This window comes from Tympanuchus pallidicinctus, unplaced genomic scaffold (assembly GCF_026119805.1).
Source record: "Tympanuchus pallidicinctus isolate F22 unplaced genomic scaffold, pur_lepc_1.0 scaffold27, whole genome shotgun sequence".
NCBI lineage: Eukaryota > Metazoa > Chordata > Aves > Galliformes > Phasianidae > Tympanuchus > Tympanuchus pallidicinctus.
The window spans coordinates 5732875-5756630 of NW_026294744.1; the positions used below are offsets into that span (position 1 = coordinate 5732875).

Genomic DNA, 23756 nt, shown 5'->3' on the forward strand with positions numbered 1-23756 from the left:
CAGGAATACTGGAGAAACCATTATGAGTACCTTTCAACTCTCCAAACTTCCTGTTTCTGAGCAGAAAATAATGAAATGTGAGTAAGGAGAAAAGCCAGCCACAATCAGATCCTACCCAATGAGCCCCTAGCATTATGCGCATGTCAGTGGTACATCTAAGCAACGCATAATAGAAACTGGAAAACTCAGCCAAAAAAGTGAAACATTTGGACCCCGAGACACAGAAGCTGCAAACATGATGTGCACGGCTGAGGGAGTATGTAGGCTGCGTGAGGGCCACAGAAAAGAGTTAGATGGGTGTTAAGGAGCATGAGAGGTCACAACCTCAAACAGTGCAGTTAGATGATTGCAACTAGGTATTAAAAATGCCTCTGTTTTCCCAGGGATGAGAGCTGCCACAGAGGGAGCTCTATGGACTGTGAGGGGAGGTACCAAAAGATGGAGAATGGTGGGTTTTGGACTACTGAGTGAGGGCTGTCTTAAGGTGCAATCTGCATGAAGGGTACTGCATTTAGTTCACAGAGTTCCTCCTCAGGGGTAGTGTGTATTTCCCTGCATTAAAACCGAATGGAAAAACAAGGGACTTATCACAGCAAACCAAGTGTGCAATACATTTGCTGTTTCTTATAGTTTGGATAGGGAGGGGGGAGGTGTGACAGCATTTTCCTGGTTGCTGAGGTACACAACTTTCAGAGCCCGTGCAGTGGGTCAGATAATGTTCATGGAGAAAAGATACCAATACTAAAAAAAAACCCACAAATAAATGAGATGCACATTTTCATGTTGAAGTGATATGCACACACTGAGGCCACATATAGGTAAAAACGTGTCAAATTTCACAAATGCATCTAAGTTGTATTAGAAATGATTTCTGAAGGCTGGATCCCAATATTTTTGGGTAACGCATTGCCACAGCAGCTGTCACACCAACACCCAATGCACTGCTTGCAGCACAAGCAGAGGAAGAAAGATCTGATTATTTTTGCCAAAATGCTATTTTTCTATAAAACAACGTGTAAACTTGCAAAGAAAATGAAAAGCAAAGTTAAAACCTCATAGAAAAAAAAAAACAACAACAAAAAAAAAAACAGATAAGAACAATAAGAGTGAGTTTTTAGACCAGACTTTAGAGGAGGTTCCCAAAAAACAGAATAACGGAACTTCTTAGGAGTGACTGATGAACCTGGGAACACTGTCAGAATTTGCCACCCCTCTTGTCAGTGGCAATCCAGTCACCTCACAAACATGGGAATGACGGACTAAGATGGGGTTAGGAAAGTGCTGTCAGTATGCCAAAAAGTTAAGTAGAACTGCACCAAGGACCAAAGAAGAGCTCCAGAACTGGATTCAGTAGATGAGTACCAGAAATAACTGCAGTACGAGTATTTTACCACAAGTTCAAATGTTAATGGATCTATCTGGAGAGTGTTTACAATTGGCTGCAACCTAGGTATTTTGACCTTTGTATATATATTTTGCATATACCTGCCCCTTCTTTGTCACTGTTCTATTCACTAATTGGAAGCAAAAGCAATGCTGCTGGTAGCCAAAAACATTCTTTACGATTTCTGTACCAAGAAAAGAGCAGGTGAGATTGTGGTATACATTTTAATTTATTTAACCTATGTGCACAGGCTTCTTCAAGGGCGTTAATCATTTGTAAGAGAGTGCTAAATTCTTCTAAGGAACAATTTTCTAAGAATAGCTTATTTTCAACTATTTGCTTAGGTGCTGAACTTGTATCATGCAGTTGATTTTCTCAGCTCTCTGGTACTATGATTTGTTCGTCACTTGTTAGAAATTCAAGCTGTGAATTGTTGAGTACCAAGTGGATACTTGTTTAGACTGGAGAAGAGGAGGTTCAGGGGAGACCTTTTTGCTTCCTGTAACAACATGAAAGGAGATTGTGGCGACATGAGGGTCAGACTCTTCTCCTGCGTAACTCATGATAGGGCGAGAGGTCTCAAGTTGTACCATGGGAAGTTCAGGTTGGATTTTAGGAAAAAATTTTTCTCTGAAAGGATGGTCAGATGCTTTAATGGGCTGCCCAGGGAGGTGGTGAGTCACCATCCTTGGAGGTGTTCAAGAATTATTTAGATGTGGTTCTGAGGGACGTGGTTTAGTGAGAAATACTGGTGGTAGGTGGACAGTTGGACTGGATGATCTTGGAGGTCTTTTCCAATCTTGGTGATTCTGTGATTCTAATAAATAACCCATTTTCAGCACAACAAAACACAGCTTTTAAATCTGGAGAACAAGTTCACAAGTGCCCAGGAACTGCCTGAATGTACATGAAGAATGGCTAAGCTTCAACAAATAAAGCAACCTGCATTTAGTATTTTCATTTATAAAAGTACTCCTGAACCCACACTTGTTTGTTTGTGCTTTTACTAACATTTGCCAACTCTATAAACAAAAGATGTTTCCCACTGCTGACACTCAACTCATTCTACTGTTTGTATTTCAATAGTACCTAAAAACCCCAACACAGATTACAAGCTTACACACTGCCCCCAAAAAGCAAGTGTTTGCTCATCACCCTGCTCTATGTCAGTCTCCAGATTATTTTTTTTTTTACACAGTATCTATTTATGCCAAAAAATATACATAAGCATTCCCTAAACAGACACACAGCATTCAACCACTCATAACTGCTGACATTTTCAACTGCAGAAATCGTGGTCTATGTCTGGAAATTATAAATTCATATTAAATACCAAAAATGTGAATGAGGGGATAATTTATTCAGACTTAAAAACAAAAAAAGAAAAAAACTTTCCTTAAAAAAAAAAAAAAGTGAACACCAGTCTTCTCATCTACAGATAAGGCTGCTTTTTCCTTTAATAAACACAATAAAATGGTGCAGACATTTTTATTCCCTATAAAAATATTTTACAGTAGAATTTTATACTTAATTTATTTGTAATAGCTTTACTGTTTTGCTCTTCCTTCTGGCTTTAAATTTTATGGCAGGTTTCATTTCGTAATTATAATTCTCCACTTTACATTACAAGTAAATCATTTAGAGCAGTTAATTTTACTGATGCTGTCATTATATAAGAAGTCAGAAACAAACACATTATTTTAATTACTCTTTAAGCACTTGGCATCTTCAGCACATTGGTATGAAAGTAAGTTGTCGGATGGATGCCCACACCATTTTACTTATTGATGTCATTTTTTCCTTCTATGTGCCTGCAATATAACTAACCAAACAATATCTGTTGTACAGATACGAGCTTGGTATTTCAACAGCTATTTCCATCAATAGGCAAGCGCACAATGCAAACAAACAACTATTAAGATTGCAGAAAGTATCAGCCTTGTAGAATTTCTTGTTTTATTACCATGGCTTGATGTTTATTTATTTTTTTAATATTATTATGTATTAAAGTTATGCTGGTGGAGTGATCATTCTATCAAAGTACTTATACTTCCCAAACAGACTGACTTTGTATCATTACAGTAATTATTAGAAAGGCAGCAAAACAGTTTTCTTTGCATTCTTTTTGACTGGTCCATCAAATACCACATTGACAAGGCAATAACAATTCAGAAGGCTGTGCTAAAGCAATAACAAAACTATAATACTTACATTTGCACATGTGGGGGCTGAAAACGTCCCTGGTTAATGTTGTAGAACGTGAAAGCCTGTGTGGGGTTGGAGCTGTACTCATCCACTTCAATTATGAGTCTACTGTGCTGATGCCTTCTAGCTGCCATAATGTGTGACTGGGCGAAAGCCATGCTTGCACTGGGTAGCTCTGCTTTCTCAGGCGATCATATCTGCTATCTTCCTACATCGACGGGAGAAGACCATGACATCTTATCTAATCAGCACACCTCTCTTTGGAAAACCTAAAAGTAGATGGAAGAGATGGAGCATAACTGCTTGACAGTTAATCTGTTTTAAGATTTGCTTTATTATGAGATGAAAAATCAAGGAGGGAGTAAGGAGGAAGAGGCAGAGCTCAAAGAATTCATTACAAACCCTTCCAATTCAGCAATCTGATGAACATACTTCAGTTGAGGGTGGAAAGTGGGTGGGGGAAGTAAGCTTGCAACAGAACACAGGAGACAACTTGCTCAAATATTTCAGACATTTAATACAGATCTAAAACAGAATGGTGCGTCAAATATTAATGTCTCATCAACACATCTACTTTTTTTTTTTTCCTGATTGAACTGTTGAATGCTTGTATCCCATCTTCCTCCAAGAAAACCCCAAACCTAAAACTGAATACACATCCGTGAGTGACTACAATGAGATCTAATTAAAAAGAATGAGATCTACCAATTCTTAAGAAAGTCTATGCCATTTAATAATGGGATGCAACACAAATGGTTGTTCTTCAAATCCCAAGGAATAAAACAAACTCAACCTTCCACACACATGACCCTGGCTCTGCAGACCCTGGAGGACCTTCTGATATATATACGACAACCTCCCCATTTCAAACACATTCTCTTCTTAGCACTAGCCCCATTGAATGTGGATTCAATGGGGAAAAAAAAAAAAAAAAAAAAAAAAGTGATTTGAAGGCTAACACACAGGTAAATGTTATTAAATATCAAAAAGTAAAATCCACAGAGGTTTTATGTTTGGGAATAAATGTTCTCTGAAGGTTACATATGTCTATAACAACAGCACTGAAAATGGGGTAGAGGAACTGCAAAGTGAAACCAAATGGAATGTAAAGAGTATCCCCTAGAAACAGCAGAAAGCAATTAAATTGTGAATTTTACTTTTATTTCTCAGTTTTAATAAAAAATGGATTATAAGGAATACAGGTGGGTATTTTTGCCGCATAATGTTGTGTCTTTTTTAAAAGTTGTCTGACTTAAATATTTACTTTCATGCAAGCAAGGGCTTTTTTCCTCTAGCAAATATAAGTCATCTGCTTCAGAAGCTGTATTTCAAGAAAAGCTATGGTAGAATGCAGCCATCCGTCTGGTATGAGCAGTTTCTGAAAAGCAGAACTACTGGTTTTTTATGTGACCTTGCTGATATGAATTACTTCCATTCTGATGGGACCATTGCCACGTGATGGATGAGGAAGGCCTTCATAGTCACTCAAAGTTTTAAAGCTATTTATAGGTACTTAGGTCTAATTCAGTTCTAGTGGGAAGTATCCAAAGTACCGAAGTACCTTCACCGAAGTATCTTCAAAAACCCGGGCTTCAGTCCTTCTATCTATTGGAGATGTTAAGTGCTCCAAGAAGTGGTGGTGTATTTTTGTTTTGGGAAACTTTGTCCTTAGAAAACTGGAATGAGAGATTCAGCTCGTTTTTGTTACTTGCTGAATGGCTACAAAATGATGACAACTTGCTGCCGCTAACAACCCGCAGGAAAACTGTCAGAGAATAAAAAAGCAGCTGCCCCTCCTCCACCTTCCCCCCCCCAGAAGTGAGTGGGGTAAAGAAATGATAGAATAACAGCAAAGAAAAATTTGGATTTAAACACTCTCAGATGCTCTGTGCAGGCTAGACGAACAAGCAGCAGCACAATGGAATGTGCCAGAGCAGGGGGAGGGAAGGGAGGCACGATTCTTGTAAGAATAATCAAGTACAAATTGCAGCGCTTAGGAAATAAGAAATTATGATGGCAGATGTGAAGAATCCTCCCTGAGGAGCTTCCTGTAACAAATGAAGCATTTGTAAAGAAGTTTGAATGGGCACGGTCAGGCATTTTATAGGGGGTAAGCTGCTCCTAGTGAACCTACTTGTGTTTGAGAGAAAACATTAGGACTGGAGACTTCTAGAAATATTCTCCAGTATGATTAATAATATATGAGCCCACAGCTCCATGTGAGGATTTCAGATTACCTTAAAAAACACCCTGTGTTTTATAATTCAAGGCTCACGCCCACCTTAGACATAGCTGAACTGAAGCTGTAAAGGCATTAAGGCACTGCCCGATGGGACCTAGAATCTCCCATTGGCCTTAGGAAACTCTCAGTGCCCAAAGCAGCTGAGACATGTTTTTGTTACCCTTCTGTTTAGTCCTGTCTTCTACGATTGCTCTCAAGTGATACATCAAAGGAAAGGAGAAGCAGATGGATTCTGGCACCCCAATGTCAACTCTTAAGCTCTGCTTTCTCTTTCCAAGTGAAGGGAAATCAGTGCTTATCAACACAAACTAATTCAAAATAATGTTTTTTTCCACTTTGTTTGCAAACAAAAACTAAGCACGGCAAGTGCACCACCAATACACCACTTAGTGCTGAAGAGTTCCTTTAAGCAGGGAATCAATCCTTGCACATGGGAGAGCATGTGAATCACACCATTAGGCAAGCCTGTGAGGATGCTAGCCACAGACATTCAGCAAGAAGTTCACCACACGAACATGTAGGAAATTGGAAGGCAGCATGTCTCACTTAAGGGGAAAAGAAAAAAAAAAGAGAGAGACCACAGCATTGCTAAGTCTTCTGCCAAATGACAGTCACCCAGTGTCAACTCTGGACACATAAAAAGCATCCAAGACAAGGGGCGTGGGGAGAAAAAAAAGAGACAGATACTGCAATAAAAATAAGATAACTAGCAATCACATGAATAGCTTATGCTAAACAAAAATCAAATACTGTAACACGCATAATCAGTAAGCATAATTCAATAGCAAGCTTCATTCAAGCTCATTTCAGAAACATACACAGATGTCTTTGAACCTTACCTTTCAGTCTAGGGCTGCTTTCCTGCATAAGTGGTTGGCTGACTACAAACATTCTTGGTGTTCGACAGAACAAGCTGCCTTTTTCTAGCTTGACTGATAACTAGACTTACATCCATTACATCCCTCTTGCTGTTTCCATTTCCAATGGTCCCCACAATCATAACTTTCTCTTCTTTTAATATTTTGAAATTTCTTTCTTGCCTAGACCAGAGTATGAAATGTAGCGGGAAAATAATTATCTGCATCTCTAGTATGCAAGTTTTAAAATTTATATGCCCAGCATTACCAACACAAAGCACTAAGACTCAAATCCCCACAGCAACAACGTGCTAACCATCCTCTTCCCCCAGACTTATGGAGCTGCGGGATGTCTGCCAGAGAAAAACAGGGAAATGTAAAAAGGACTGCAAGAACATGAATACTAAAATAAATATCACAAACCTGGCTGTTAGAATCACAGACTGAGAAAAAGCTATTAAACCAGCTACGCCATTTCCTTACTGATGTCAGGAATTTCTCCATGCATTATCTTTCAGGTGCTTCCTTAAATGCGTGCTCAGAGGTTCAGAAGCCTGATCCAAAGCCCGCTGTATACAATGGACACTGCTAGACCGCCTTCAGCAGGCTTTGCATAAGGCTATAAACTATATGGGTCACCATCTATTCTGAGGAATTACTGGACCAGGCAGGTGCTTCAATTCAGACATATATTTAAGTCATTTGCAGAATTAAATTCTCAAAAAACAAACAAACAACAACAACAACAACAAACACATTAAGATGTTCTTACTTTTTCAGCCTGGAAATTTCTAGTATAGCCAGCTTATTTGTTTTTACATCAATTCTCCAGCCTTTCTATCCATCCCTTTTCCTTCCCTTCCCTTTCCACTCCAGGGTAATATTTTATTTTAATCTCACTTCTTCACTCCTGGATTCTGTTTCATTCTATGTTCATCCTCCAGCTCATTCTCTTGTCCAGTGTCTCTCATCAGATCTTATTCCATCATCTCTATTGCTACCATCTACTCTTTGTCTCAAGCCTACAAACAATACCAAGACTTCTTGACAATTATTCCAGAAAAAGAATATAAGAATCCAGACTTAAGAACAACACAGCTCAAGCAGATGTCACTGAAACAATAATTAGAAATCAAGATAAAATACTGATGGTGATGATGACATTGATGATAAAAACAAAGAAGCTACAAATTAAGAAATAAAACTCTGATGGAGTTACCTGTTGAGCGAAGAACTTTGCCAGGTTACAAAAAATAAGGTGATCAAAAGGCTTAACATGGCTGGAGCACATCACAGCAACAAAGTTGAAAAGGGAAGCTGCCAGATTTTGCATCAGCAACAGTGAGATACCATGAAGTAAGAAGAGAAGCTTGTACTAGGTCAGTGGCAGAGGCAGCTAAAGAAAACACATTTTGTTCAGAGTATGACGAGCTGGGATTTGGGGACGCAATGAAGAAATAAAATGCAGTAGTAAAAAAAAAGGCACCTTCATGCAGCTATAAAACATCAAAGCTATATTTTTTCAGGGAGAGCCAGTGAGACAACAGCAGTAAAATACCTTAACGAAGCACATGAGAGCTTGTGATAGACCACATAGTCACACACGTGCTTCTTGTGCAAATCACAGAATTGTAGAATGGTCTGAGGCGAGAAGTACCTTAAAGACCATCTAGTCCAACTCCCTGTCACGGGAACACTTTCCAATAGAAACTGAATACTGGTAATTTTGGAAACTGATAAGCAGAAACCCCTCCTAGAGCTTTACTCAAGAGTTCAGGCTGCCCCCTATACTGAGGGTAAACTGTTCTTCACAGGCTGTCAGGTCATCCTCTACACAAAGAGAAGCAGGCTCTTTATTTTTAAAAAATGGGGGGAGGGAAAGTGCCACAGAGTATTCAACAGCAGTGGTACCAATTGTCATAGTAACATTCTTAAAACCCCCAGTGGCTTTGTGATAACAAATTACTGATGTTTATTTCTTGGTTTAAACCCCTCCTCCCCCCAACACAAACAGATTATTATAGACTGTCCAGTAATAAGTGAACATAATGGATCCAGTGAAGTGATTACTATGAGAAGTAGGGTGAAAACTATTCTTTTTCCTGTTGAAAATATCCATTTCACATAGTCCATACTAATCGATGGAACTGGGCTGCTATTTCCAGTTCTATCATCAGAAAATGAATGCTGAAACAATCCTAAAAAGACATTATTCTGTGGGAAAGGATGAGCCAAGCAAATCACTCTGCAGATAAAAGCTTTTCCAAAGTGATACATTCTCTTCTTCCTTCTCTTCATTTTCTGAAATGAAATGCAAGTCCTGGCAAACAAAAACCGCCGAGTCTTCCCTTAAGAGACCAAGCAAATTCACTTGACAAATGAGGAATGTGAATGCTCTTAACACAATTGTGGACTTTGAAGTGAAGGCAGCATCATCATAGAGACACTCGTAGGTTCTACGGTCAGTCATGTCACTTCTACTGATGGGATTGTTAGGCCCTCTAAATGAGCAGAATTTTTTGTACCAATTGCATTTAAAAAGTCAACAAGTGAAAGTGCAATGTTCTAAAGTGCAATATGCACCTACAAGCCTCCTTTCCCCAAGGCAACTGCTTTACATATACGTAACTTGTAACAATGAGTATGAAACAATATTTTAAAAACCAACAGATTCCTCATGGATATCCGAATTGTCATTTTATAACGTGTGATGTCACTTACGGTGCCTTAACCCTTACCAAATTCCCAGAGTTCTATGTTATGAATACAGGGAGCTAGAAATCCTGCTTGGAAAGCTAGCCCTGCTAAGGTACAGAAGCAGGACAGCATCTGAGAATTGTTAGTTTTCCTAAACGTCAGTTTAGCTCTGGTGCAACGTGCCAAGGCGACAGCCCTCAAGCCTCCAGACCTCCATCCACGGCACACGCAGGGGCCTGGCACAAGCAGCAGGCCTGGCACGAGGCCCCGGGCTGCCTTTGTGCCTCAGATCTGCTCAGTAGAGACCAAAGAGCAGCACCACATCAAAGTCACATGTTTCAAGAAATCCCTGCTGTTAAGCAGCAAATAGATGTGTACATTAGAATGAGTTCTGTGGAGCAGGTTTATCACCAGAGTAAAAGTGGAACGAGCACACCAGTTAATTCTGTGAGGGCCCGGAGGCGGCAAAATACATTGCTTTGTCTGCTTCTCAGGGCACAACATGTAAGGATACTGATTGATGTTTGGGCTTGTTGTCTAACGGTCAAGAATCTGAATAAAACTTTTAAAATGCCTCCCTACTATGGCTCACCTGTTAACTAGAGCACATACGCTCTGCTACGCTCTGGTCATCATTTTTAGAAACTTTTTCTTATGTTCTGTCTTCAATGGATAGACACCCTAAGCCTTCCACTGCCTTCCAGTTTCAGCTCTCTTCAGAAGATGTGTGAAGAAGCTAAATCATCTCCGTAATTTATTAAGGGGACCATCTTAAAGAACACATCTGAGATGGTCTTCTGCACTAGCGAACCTAAATTTGCTAACAGTTATCAAATAATACTCATTTCTGTGACTGTATCTTTTCACCAGATGTCAGAGTTACTCCCAGATAAATAACCAGAAAAAGCAGACATAATTCTCAATTACCTGTATGCCTCAAAATCCTACCAACTTCAATGAGAAGAAACACACAATCTATCAAATCTTGTATTTCATCTATCAAGGAATGCTTTGGTGTCTCTTCATTTATACCATCTATTTCTTAACTGCAGATCTGCAAGTCACAGAGCAACCTGTTTCGTAATGTGAAAAGATCCGTTTACTTGTATGAGACTTTTTATTTCTCTGTAATTATAATTGCTTTAACATGCATTAGGAAAAAATAAGAACAAATCCTCCAAGTTATCCCTCACCATGCAAAAATACATTGTTCCTCTTCTTTGCTGATTACAATGACCTGTCAAACACAGCATGATAACATTCGTCACTGAAATGAACTTTTACTCCAAATTAGTTTTCTTCCATTGCTCTCAAGCACAAATATTATACACATTTCTCTCATTACTTCATAAATAAAAAACACTATTTGCTAGTACTTGTTAGCTTTAACTGTCATGCAAATATTTTATAGAGAAAGCAAGTAGGAAATTAGATAATTTGTCTTTTGGAAATACGCCCTTACGTTCACTTCTTTGGAGTTTCCTCAGAAGGAATACTGTACCTACTCTGTGTCCAAGTTCTGACCTGGCATCCACAAAAAGAAATGGATGGATTCAGAAAACACCAAAATTAGACATTTGCCTATGAAATTTGTGTTGATTTAAAACAATTATCACTTTAAAACCTTCTTAGCTTGTCTTATTTTGAATGATGATTGTATGATTTGAAATTACATGTGCTAATTTACTTACCAAGGTTAACAAAATCACAATGACTGAGTGTTCCATTTATGAAAATTTTATTTTATTTGGGATTATCGGGAGTATCATTTTCTGAACCAAGTTCTCATCTATACAAATAACAGTTAATTTATTCAATTAAATTTTAAAAATATCACTAATAATATGCGTTTGTCTTTTTCTTAAACGTTGACTTTACAATACACCAAATGCATTTTAAACACTGCAACACTCTAAGATCAACAAACAGGCTAAACATTTGCCAAGGCTAAATGTTTTAGAGTAACCCTACATACGATCTTGCCTGAACATATAAAACATCATATTTGAATAAAATATTTACATGAATTCATTTCTCTTAAGGAAAAATCTTTTCCCTGAAAGATATACTGCTTTGCTCGATGTTGCTCTATTTATCCCAAAGTATCTGCCAATATAGCTTATCTATTTAAGTAATTACCAGTAAGGAAGGAAATTTTAAATAAATATATCTAAAAGCCACAAAACTCATTCTTCACTCTAAAAAATTAGCTCTCATCCCTGGCAGTATTTCAAAATCTGCTATGCTACTGAAGATCCCAAGCTCATACAAGAAAACTTACAAGTCCCAAAACGACAGTACTCATCTTAATTAAAAAAAAAAATAAAAATTAAAAAAAAAAGCTAAAATACAGGTTATCTGGAAACATTACCAAAAATAGACATTTCAATAGGAGTAAACTAAGATTGCGGTGCAGTGATTCCACATTTCAGTCTGCAATTTGGGCATGTCATCTGACGAAGCTCTCGAATCTCTTAAAATATTTGCTTAGAAAATGCACATATAAGTACTGAAATATCATATATTTAAGAAGACAGAGTTTGGTTTAAATCTGCAACTGACGATCTTTGTTCTTTACCCTTTTGTGAGAACTGCCTAACATTAATTTCTTAGCCTTTATCTGGACAAGCATCACCAGGTCAAATTCAAGTTACCTATGCCACAGAATTTATCCAAACTAATTTCCATGGAAATAGCATATAAATGCACAGAATTTAGCTGATTGGGTCATTCACACCTGAGGGCAGAATAAATCCAAATGATCTAGCCTGCTTGCTCCGATGCCAGTATTTTATCAGAATATGACAAAGCCTAATACTAAATGCCTAGCAGTCAGTTCAAGTCACTCTAAAGCAAGCACTCAAAAATAGCGTCCTCCACCAGCAGGGTTAGCCCATAGGCCAGCAGTGCACAGTGCTGGTAGTAGGGTGGCTGAGGACCGAAGCAGCAGACAGCAAAACAGGCAGCAATTCCCACATTCTGAGGGCAGCCAGAGATAGAGTTGCTGCTTCACACAAAGGCATGTTGATGCCAGCAGGACAGCTCACAGAGTCTTCCCTTTTTGTCCAGCAGCATTGCTCAGATTTGGATGAATTTCTGTTGCTGACATTTCCCTCTGATTTCAGGAAAAAAACTAACACTAAACAGTCTTGAAAGTTTGCTGATCTCTATGTCAATATGCAAGAATGGGAAAATAAGAGTCTAATACCTGTAGCTGAAGATGAATGAAATGCCAAAGTACAAGCGTGCAAACATGTGTAAATCAGAATATACAACAGCTCACGTGTACATACACCTTCAGTGATACTACCTTAAGGATAATCTTATTAAAAGGAATCAAGAAATCTTTTTAACAGCTTTATATATATATTTGGACACAAAACTTTGAAAATTAAGTACATTGTCCTATTATTTTAATTGTTTATACCTTTCAATCCTTCAGCTTTATTTATTCAGTTGAAATCCTTCATGACATCTGATTATTATCTGATGATTGTCTGACCATCTAGGAAGAGAGTCAGTGGGTTTGCCCTGTTTGTTTTTCCAAGTACCCTCCCCAGGACTGATAGAAAAAAAATAACACAGAAGTTGGACCATTCACTCCTTGTACACATGAGGTCACACCCACATAGAGCCCCCCTCCAAGCTCCATGGGAAACTGAGACAAAGATAACTAAATCTCTTCCTTTAAGGAAAGAAGATAGATAACACAGAAGCCCCAGGTACACAGCTCTGAGGCAGAGTGTTGGAGATCAGGAAGACCCAGTCCTACAGTGCCTTCTTCCACAACAGGATGCTGCAAATCACTGCTCTCCCTAAAACTGAAGAGGCTATTCGTGAGAGAAACAAAAATCAGGAGAAAACCTACAGCGAGACAGCACATCCACAGCACTTCACTCCAATTGAGGTAACTCAGGTGGTAGCTTTTGCACTGCAAAGTGCTGGACCAGCTGCTGCTGAACTGTGGCTCTGAGCCATACACACACTGCATCACCTCATTTGCTGGCTGTTCGAAAAACTCTTTTGACAATTTTATTTGGACGGACTACAAATCCTCATTTGACCCAAAAGATGCTAAAACAAAGCCAGTGGTGAAAAGTAAAGGGAGACCAAAATGAAAAAAAATATTTAGGAGGAAAACATCAAAGCAGTGAAATTAAACTACTAGACATTCCTGGATTTTCTTTTTCTTTCTACCCTTTACTTGATCAATCTGGTAAAGCCCGAATGTATTTTGCTGTTGTCAGATCTTCTACTAAGTATTCAGGTTTTACTATTTTGTTAACTACTGGCAGTAGCTGGGTCTTAATCCATCCTCCTCCCGCTCCAGCAGGCAAGGTATCTTGAACTTTTACCAAAACCAACTCACACTAGGGATTCAGTACATGTGCTGAGGGGAAAACTGAGATATATCTCAGAAGACTGATACTGTGAAGATAAGCCAAGACAAGACATAATTCCAGTATTATTAGTTACTGCTACACGAGTGTCCACAAACCAATTGAAATCCAAGAAGAAACTACGTTAGTACAGTACAATCAAACAGCAGCAAAAAGCTTCTGCCCCAAAGAGACTACAGTCTACCAAAACTCAACAAAGGATGTGGGAAAAAAATGATACAGCAATGTAGAAGAAAATGATCAACGCAACAACAGAACATTACATTCCTTCCATTTATTTATGAAGACAATGAAAAAATAAGCAGTATTAGTATCACAAATAGAGAAAAAGAAAAAGAAAAAGAAAAAGAAAAAGAAAAAGAAAAAGAAAAAGAAAAAGAAAAAGAAAAAGAAAAAGAAAAAGAAAAAGAAAAAGAAAAAGAAAAAGAAAAAGAAAAAGAAAAAGAAAAAGAAAAAGAAAAAGAAAAAGAAAAAGAAAAAAAGGTATGATAGAGCCGGTGAGAAGAGGAAAAAAGAAAATTAAGTGCTATGTAGGATGTTTGAGCCAGAGAGAACACAAAGTAAAGCGACTGAGAGCTGGCAAAGAGGGATCTTGAGCAAAGCGACCAATTAAGATAAGGCAAAGAAAAAACAGTCATATATATCAGTAACCATTGGTTTCCTTCGTACGCTGCTTCTACAGCTGCTCTGCTGGCTCCAGTCTTTGGCTGAATGGCAAGACCCTCACCTGCTGCAAGAGAAGCTGGAATACATGCATGGTACATAACCAAACTTGAAAAGTCAGGAGAGCATGCTGCATCAAAACAGCTTGCAAAAAAGTCATATAGGTTTAATACAGTAATCTTATTAGCAGAAATGTATAAACTAAAAAGGCATAATCAGTAGGTGGCAAATACTTGCAACTGAAATGTACAGTATGTATTACAACTCTTAAAAAAGAAAATCTAAATAAGATGACCAATTAAATGACATTATGAACCCAATTTTACTCCCATGGTAAATACTGGTATTTTAAATAGTGAAGCATTCTGTATTTAGGTTAGCATAACGAAGACCAAATCAGCTACAACTGCAAGTTACTACACATACAGCATGATGGTTATTTGTTTATCCTAATATAATTCCCACTGCCACATCAAATCACAGCAAAACTGTCACACTTGTTGACAGTTTCAACAATGAGGTCAAGCAGTGAGCAGTCACAAGAGGATGAACTGCTTCACCCTCCGGAGATGGTCACCGCAGAAGCTGGTGAATAGTCATTACACTAAGAGCTCTGCTCCTTTTTGCAATGTATCTTACACTGGACTGTCATTCTGTAACCTTACCCAAGCATTGCATTTGCATGTATTTTAGTTATAATAACATTAGCCTCTAAGGATGACCTTCTAAGAGGAAGTCACACAATAACAGTCCAGTGTCCTTAAAGGACTCCCTTACAATAATAGCCTTGTTTATATTTCAAAACAAACCTGGAAGATTCAGGATTGAAACAGGAACGTGTATTTATGTTAGAAACGATTAGAGACCATATCACTTTTATACACTGCAGCACAGACCCAACTCACCCATGGACAACGTTCACAAAACCCAACCTGCTGTATATGCAAATGACAGTTTCCACCACTATACTTGGTCTTCTCAGGAGACCTCAAACTGTACATTGTAACAGCCTAATACATCTTAATGTAACAGTACCATGCGGAAAGACTCTTCTCTCAGATTATTTTACATATCCTCCCTGAATCTGGCTGCTTGCAATTCTTTGAAATACAGTTTAACAGGAATCAGATGAACTGCAGGGAATTACCACTATGTGTATTAATCACTTGAGATGAAAACTGATTTCATGTACAAAAATAGTGAAATCCTCAAATTTAAATACACGTTTTTATTCACTGATAGTTTCTTCTCACAGATAGTATCTGCATCAATTAAGTGGTCAGCTGGTTCTAAGGAATTTGAGGTTCCTCATAATTCAGTGGCAAAACTCTAGCTGACATAAAAACCAGAAACCATTCCATATAACACTGCATGCTCTACTACAGTAGAGAAAAGCCCATTCCTGTGTAAGTCTTCAGGTGAGAGGGACTGCATCTGAGGCAGCAAATCCAATCATATTCCTTTCCTAAGAGGACATAATATGCACTTTTTTTCTAATTCTTTACAATGAATTCTGTTAGGTAAATATGATCACAAACGGCACTATAATCATTAACCCAAGAAGCAGAAACATCAATGTCACAATAGGCAATGTATTCCAAAATCAGAACTCTGGTCCACTTTACGTTCCTGCTGACAGTTCCTGTAATGAGCACACAGCATTAAAGAAAAACCATGACCTGTTTAAACAAAGATCAGAGCACCAGCTTTATCTGTGCATTCTCTGGTGTTGTTTGTTGTTTGGTACTACAGCATCCTACAATAACACTTTAACAAGTTTTCATGCAGGGCAAGAAGGGTTTGCTCTAGTCTAACAGGAACAATTGTTTATCTTTAACACAGGTGCTTTTCTTCATGTGAGTCTGTACAGGTATTCACAGCAGTTACAATGCTTTAGATCAGACTGAAGGAAAGCACAGAGAAGAGGCAGACTGGTGTACAAGCAAGAAATTTTAAAATTCTTCTGTCTCAAATAGCCTGAGACAACCAAGGAAACGAGAAAAGCAAAGCCATAATTGTTTAAACAGACCATTTAAATTCTGTGGCTAATGATTACAATCAATCAGTTCATTTACGTAGCATACACAGGATAGCCATCGTATTTAATAATAATAAAAAAAAATCATATGTAAAATAAAAAAATACATACCTACACTGCCAGCAAATTTACATCACGGCACAGTTTAACACGTGCAGGTCCAGCACACGTTACAGCCCTGTAATGACTACTGAACAGTCTTCTCAAAAGATGCACTCATTTTGGAAGCCAAATCCCAGCCATACACATTTTCTATGCAGTCCTGCATTTTAAATACCTACTGATACTCTCTTGAGAAACTGAGCTCACTTCACCAGGAGCTTATCACAAAGTTTAATAATCTTGCCCAGTTATCCAGAATAACTGAAGCTCCTTTGCTCTGTAGCCTAAATTACTTACTAAATTCATTAGGCATTAACTGAAGTTGAAGTGGTTATCAATACTGGACGTTATCAGCAGATCTTTCAATTAAGGTATTATCAAGATATGTGTGGTGTACGCAGAAACCTTTAACTACTGATCATTTGCCAAAGAGAACTGAAATCTGCCCGCTCTCTGCACATTTCTCATTCTTATCTCCTATGTTGGCCACGCACAAATATATGTATTTAAAAACGTATTTCATGCTGCTGGTTCAACGTGCAAACCGCAGAAACGCAGACATAAAGAAAACAGTGAAATACATCGAAATCAACGAACCCTTTACCTAACTCTCTTCAATCTTCTATTTTCTTCCTCGCTCTGCTGCTCGGAGCGTGCCGGGTACCAAGCAGCAGCCAGATGCACGACACGAAGATCAGCACGAATTCTGAGCAACTTACTGAACGCTCTCCTCCCGGAACAAAACTTTGGAGGTCACCAGATCCTTTCCTACCACCCCGCAAAGTTCTCCCGCTCCCACCGCCCCTTCCCCGGGCCGAGCTGCCGCACCCGCTGCTCCAGGGCTCCCTCTGGGCGGTCTGTGCCCTCGCACCTGCCCGTGGCCGACGGAGCCGCCCTCCCTCCGACCCGCGGCTCGCAGCCTCCGCGGGAACTCGCTAACAAAGTAACTTCCCGGCGGGAGCGCGGCCGCTTCCCCCCTCAGCCCCGCGGCCGGAGAGAGGCGGAGGCCGGGCGGGCAGCGCTCCGCTCGGCGGCTGACAGCCCGGATTTACCTTCGCGCAGCCCTTCCTCCGGCCCGGCGGAAGGCGAGCGGCGGCAGAGCGGCATGGAGGCAGGGCGCGGGGAGCCGCGGGGCGCTTCCCTCCGCCTCTCGGCAGCCCCTGCTCCTCGGAAAGCCCTTCCCCCTGCCGGACCGCCTCACTCTCTCCGGCTTCGGGGCATACGTATCTATTTTTTAAGGAGCGCGGAGAAGCCGCGGGGAGGCTCGGCTGGGAGAGGCGAAGCCCTGACGCGCTTGGGGGTGGGCAGGCGGGGGGATCCAGATCCTGGCACGGCCGCGCACGCACACCCATCCCCCCTTCTCCGCGGTCCCCAGCCGGGGAAGGCAGCGCCGAGGCTCGAACCCCGCCGCCTCCAACCGACCCCGCAGCGGGGAGTGGGGCCCTTCGCGGTGCCCCCGCCCCAGCCGCGGGCAGACCCCGCCCGGGGCGGCCGCCGGGATCCCTCCCCGCTCCCACCCCTCGGGGCAGGGGCGCTCCCCAGAGCACTTACCCTGCCCGCCAGGGCTGCTCTGAAGCCGCAGGATTTTGCGCGAGTGCCCGTCTCGTTCTCCAGGAGCCCAGCCTCCCCTCCCCCTCGCCTCCCCTCCCCCGCCTCCCCCACCTCCTTTGGGGGGCCAGGAATCCCCCACCGCCGGCCCTCCCCTCCTCCCCACCCGCCCGGGGAGCCCCGTGCCGCCGGAGCGCAGAGCGGCCGCGGCCCGGCCCGTGGTCGGAGCTGCCCGGCCGGGCACGGGGCCCGCGGTACTCCATGGCCCCCGGCCGGGGCCGGGACGAGCTGCCGGCCCGCCCCCGCGCCTCTACGCCCTCCGCCCGAGGGGCACGCCGGAGCCCGCCCGCCCCGAGGCAGAGCTGTTGCAGCCCCTGGGGAGCGGGGGGGTTAGGCGGGAGCTCCGTGCCGGCTGCCCCCGCGTCCCTTCGTTGCGCGGGGGGAAGTTGATCGGGGGGTCCGCCTGCAGCCAGGCCGCGCCGCGCCGGCCGTGAGGCGGAGAGCGGGCGGCAGCGGGGGTCCGCGGCTGCCGGCCCTGGCCCGCTGCCCTCCTCCTCACGGCGGCCCGGGTTTCCCTACCGCCCCTCGCCTTGGGGTCGGGGGAGCCGCTCTCCGCCGCGGCCAAAGGCGGGGGGTTGGGAGGTGTTGGTGGGGCAGCGGGAACTTGGGGGTGTGAGGGGAAGGCCCTCTTCCTGCCTGCGCCCGGTGTGGCTCCCGGAGGCACCGAGCATGCACGGCTTGTGTGAGCTTTAAAATCAGGCCATGATCATCAAATCATAAATATATAATATTGCACTCCTATGATATTATGAGTAGAGAGCAGGAGAGTTAAACGCATACATCGAGGAGAGGCAAATTACATGTAAAGGGCTTTGCTGCACAGTCGTCAAGTGATTCTGAAATGAAATATTTTAAAATCCCTCCAAGAATAAATTCAATTCCTGCACGCCTGCTCCTGTCTCACCTAGCAGGGGAGGAAGCGTGCTGGATGGCCAGCAACAATTAGTGAGCTATGTCTGCTTTTAGCACACACGGTGACTTTATCACTAATAGAACAGTCCCTGAAAAAATGGTATGCTGGACAACTTCCATTCCTTAAAAGAGAACTGGGATTTGGGCAGTTGTTTTGTGTAAGAATGAAACAGACAGCGTTTAAGGGTTTTTTTCTGAAAGAAGAAGAAAAAAAAAAAAAAAAAGACCAGCTCAATAGTGAAACTATTTCCAAAGCAGAGGCCAAACTGGAGCACAAGGCTCTCACAGGGGGCAAGTACCTCCGCTACCCACTGAGCCATTATCTGTGGGTGAAGAGGAGGCCAGGCTGTATCAGAAAGCAAAAAAATGGACCTGAGAACCCTCCCTCACTATTTCTGTTAGTAGCAAAACATATTTATCTTGAAATTTTACATTTTCGCATGTCAGCGTTTTTACAACAATATAAATATGCTTGAAAATTTTTTGATCAGCCTAATGGTTAGGGCCTATTAGAAGCTGCAGAACGTATTCACAATAAATGCACTTATTCAGATGCATGAATACAAGCTTAGAAAAGTAATTATAGGCACCCGTTTTTGGAAATCTAGAGGCTGGGTAAGATCCCCATGAGAAATACGAGTAATAAATTTCTTCAAAAAAAGAAAGAAAGAAAGAGAGAGAGAAAGAGAGAGAGAAAGAAAGAAATGTGCTTGCTAAGTAATGCTCTTTTTTATTTTTGTCTTTAATATTGACATTGTTGATGAAATGTTCCAGATATGGTAGAGATGGCTTGAAGTAAAACCTTCATTTTAATTATTATTTAAAAGAACAAGTGAAAAAAATGGCGTTAGTAATTTAAATATTTTGCTTTTAAAAATCTTAGTTGCCTAAGAGTAACTGATCTTCCTTTTTTTGGTGAACACATATACATAAATTTGCAGATGATTCTTATTAACAAGTCTGGCTATTTTGATTCTTCTTCAGCTAGGAGACTGCATTGTATTCATATACATTGTATTATTCCATTTTAGCTTTTAAACCTTTTATTCAGAATATTAATTTCTTAGCCTCTATTGTTACAAAATAGTGAATGATACTTTACTATTTTAGTTGCTTATTTATTATTTCTGTCAAGTTCTGCTTGCCTGAAAACTGACACTCAGATAAAATTGATGTGGCATAGTTTCAAATTGTCCATTAATTAAGACTACCTTAAGTGTGCTTGATGCATTTCAAAAGCATGTTTGCGTTTTAAAATAGTTCTTGAAACAGCTGAAATAATGACAAATGAATGGGAATTCAATGGGAAATGTCTGGTAGCCATCACCTTCACAGTCCTAGTGAAAGCAGATCTTATCCTCTCATATTTGGGATCGCTGTAGATTGACAGAAAAAAAATAGGCAATCTTACTTTTTCTACTCTTGCGTTGATTTTTCAGCTTTGAGTTAAATAGTTCTTAACAGAACGCCCTGAATGGATTGAAACAAAGATACTCAGCCCGCCTGCGGAATAAACTGCAGCCTTCAAAAATTGCTTTCCTGCATCAGTTACATCCTTCTCCATCTGCTTATCCAGTGACTTCAGCCAATTCAGTGGCATCACCTTCAAAACTTCAGCAGCAAACATCTTTTTGATTAGCTGTCTTAACTCATGTCAGTACATGGCAGCAAGTGTAAGATCTAAGTTACTTGCAATATCAAATATAATTTGAAGAGATAGAGGTAATACAGCAAATGAATTTTGGATGGAAGTGTGCTGGAATAATACTAGGACAATGCTTGTAATGGGATTTTGATCAAATTAATGAGATAATGATGCAAAGAACCTCTAAACAGTTGCCATTGGTTGTACAAAGAGATCATTAAGTTAAGGTGAAAGAACTCATGTATCTTATTTTCAGATTCTTATTATAATGACAAAGTGCTATATGTGAACCCTTACTTTCTTAGCAACTGACAAAAATGAATTTCAAATAATAGTGGAGGATGTGATCCCCTTATCTAAAGTGAAAGATCATTGGGCAAGTGAAGTTTGGGAGAATGCAGGAGGAAGGTATAAATTGATAGTAAAGGTAATTCTGTATGAAAGTGCATCCCTTTATTTCTGCTGAATTTTTGTATTTCATTTGCCTTTTTGATGGTTGACCATCATTTATGTTTAATTTAAATCTGTACTTGAACCATTTTTCAGTGGGTAAATGAATCTGATCTACTTTAAGATTTTTTGATTCTCAAGTGGTTTGATTTTTACAGATAAGGGTTCACACAGACTCCTGTCAGTACAGTGTCACCTCGGAAGAGGAGCAGCAGACCAGTGCTGAGTGACAGCCTCTAGCTCTGACATCGTCAATCCGTCCTTCCTGGTGTTATCCAGTACTCATCCTCTGTGTTTGTCTGACATATCAGACTTCCTGCACATGCACTGCAAAGCTAGCTTGCACATATCTGCTATGTCAGTGCTTCCTAGGCTTGTCTGTGCTGGGCTCCTGTGATGCTTTCCTGAAATATATGATTTACTGCATTTGGCAAGTACAGCTGATCTACACATTCACTGTGCTCCTAGCCAGGACTCTTGAATACATAGCATGTGAGTCAGTGTAAATGCAGTCTGCTGCTTTGCACTATGACTGCAAAACCCCAGCAAATAAGGAAGAACATCAAGTTGTACCTGATTACCACAGGGATATGTAGCATATGTAGGAGGCCTTGTCCATAAAGTAGCCTTACCTTGTCATTCTCAGGCAATGGAGAAACCTGTTACTTGAGCAGCAGAACTTCATTGCTAACACAAGAAGCATGTTATGGTTTTTCTTCCCCTAAATTTTACATCTTCTCCACAGAAATTTAAAACTGGGTCTGATGCATGACAATAATATTCCATTGTCATTTTTTAGAGTGGAGGAAGGTCTTTAATATGCATTACATTTTTAATCTAATAAATATGTAGCTAGTTCTAAATACAAAATATATCAGTCAAATCATTTTCATTGGTATGTAATTTTCCAGTAAACCTCAGTGATCTTTCAATTTTGTTGAGGTATTCCCTCCTACTCCTCATAAAATATGGAACTACGGTACTCTGCCTGGGGAAAAAAGCCTGAAGCCACGCGTAGTGGTGTATCTGTTTGACAGTGTGAAAGAGATACTCCCTGTTCGCAGTCCTGCAGAGTCAGACTTACTGCTGGTAAACTTTAAATTGCCTGAGTTGCCTGACATCATGATTAAAAGACTTTTTTTTTCTTGCCTGAATTTGTTTGACAAAATAGGAGAGAGAAAAGGCTCACAACTGCTTGCATACCAAGCAAACAATTGCACATTGACCAATTCTACAGGCTTCTCTTATTCTTAAAACTGTAGTCTAATAACAGTATGGATAGCACAGGACCTTTTAATTTCCCCATCACAAGCAAAACAGAAGACCTAAGTCCAGAATCCTGAAACACGATTACGAGAAGTGTGAAGTGAGGAGGTATATCCAAAAAAAAAAAGGCTTCAGAATAATATTCTGCTTTTAATTTTAATTAAGACAAGTGAGAAATGTCACAAGTCATCCACAATATGGGTCACAGCAAAACTACATAAGTACTGTAGAAGTACTCCTTTTTTCTTAAACACCAGTGTAGTTCCTAGTTGCATTTTACTGTAGATTGTCTTGGAGTTTACTACCGTGTTGGAAGCTGGAGAACTGGAAATAATTCTAAAGCTTGAACAGTAATGATTGCTAATATTATTAATAGTAAGATGAAATCTCTGCATTCTCCAATATTAAAAAGAAAAAATTAAGTGGAGTGAATAAAAAAAGATAACAAAAAGCATTTATATTCTGAAAGATCAGGAGTTATATGTTTGGAACAGCGTTAAAGATTAGTTTGCTTTCCACGCTATAAATCAACAAATGTAACTGAGATGCCATCTCCAGTGAGGAAAGGTGTTTCATTGCTGTTTTTTATCAGTGATACGTATCCTTCAGCTCAGGGGGAAACGTCCATTTCCAAATTGCTTTTAACAAAAATCAAGTGGACGTATTTGTGCTTCTAATTTAGGAACACAGATCCCTTTTATAGACATTAAAAACTGTTCAGTAGTGGAATTTTTCATTAATTGTAGCTGTTTCATGTAGTGTCTTTCATGTAAGCATTATAAAAGGAATTTACTGTAGGATTTAGAATATGGGGTTTGGGTTTTTTGCCCTTTGTTCTTGTTTTGTATTTTTATTTCTTTAGAGAACTCTTTTTTTTTTTCCCTCTTTCAGGAAATTTCACATAATCTTTTCCATTCGTCATCAGCCAGGTTGCTGATTACCAGAGTAACTGCCAAGCTTTCAACTCCTTGTCATCAATGGGCTGTGAATGACAGACAGCATTAATGTTGGCAAGCTCCCACTCTCCTTTTCGCCTTTCCCAAATGTAATTAAACTGCACTAATACAGCAAAAGAAAAGCTGCAGCTTTATTTTACTCACCCTAATAACATAACAATTAAATCACAGAAGCACACAATGCAGTCAAATAAACCCATCATGACAAGGAAATTCAGAGGTAAGAGAAGCGCGCATCTAACATTTAGAGAAAAACGTGAGGAAAGAGTCTTCCTTTCCTTTCCTAACACGACAGTGACCACTCTGTTTGACCTTCAGCAAGATGATATGG

The 23756-nt window shown here is 40.4% G+C and overlaps 1 protein-coding gene across 6 annotated transcripts in view; it reads right to left on the minus strand.

Annotated features, from left to right (window-relative positions):
- Positions 1 to 18239, minus strand: part of MPPED1 (metallophosphoesterase domain containing 1) — a 61703-nt gene extending 43464 nt beyond the window's left edge. Inside the window, exons 1-2 of one of the 6 annotated variants that reach the window (XM_052690679.1) lie at positions 18140 to 18239; positions 3596 to 3858 (exon numbers count right to left, since the gene is read on the minus strand). In XM_052690679.1, coding sequence (XP_052546639.1) covers positions 3596 to 3747 — 152 coding nt within the window. In that variant the 5' untranslated portion in view covers positions 3748 to 3858; positions 18140 to 18239. The other 5 variants (XM_052690678.1, XM_052690680.1, XM_052690683.1 and 2 more) reach the window with 5 other exon arrangements.
- Positions 18240 to 23756: the final 5517 nt, after the last annotated feature.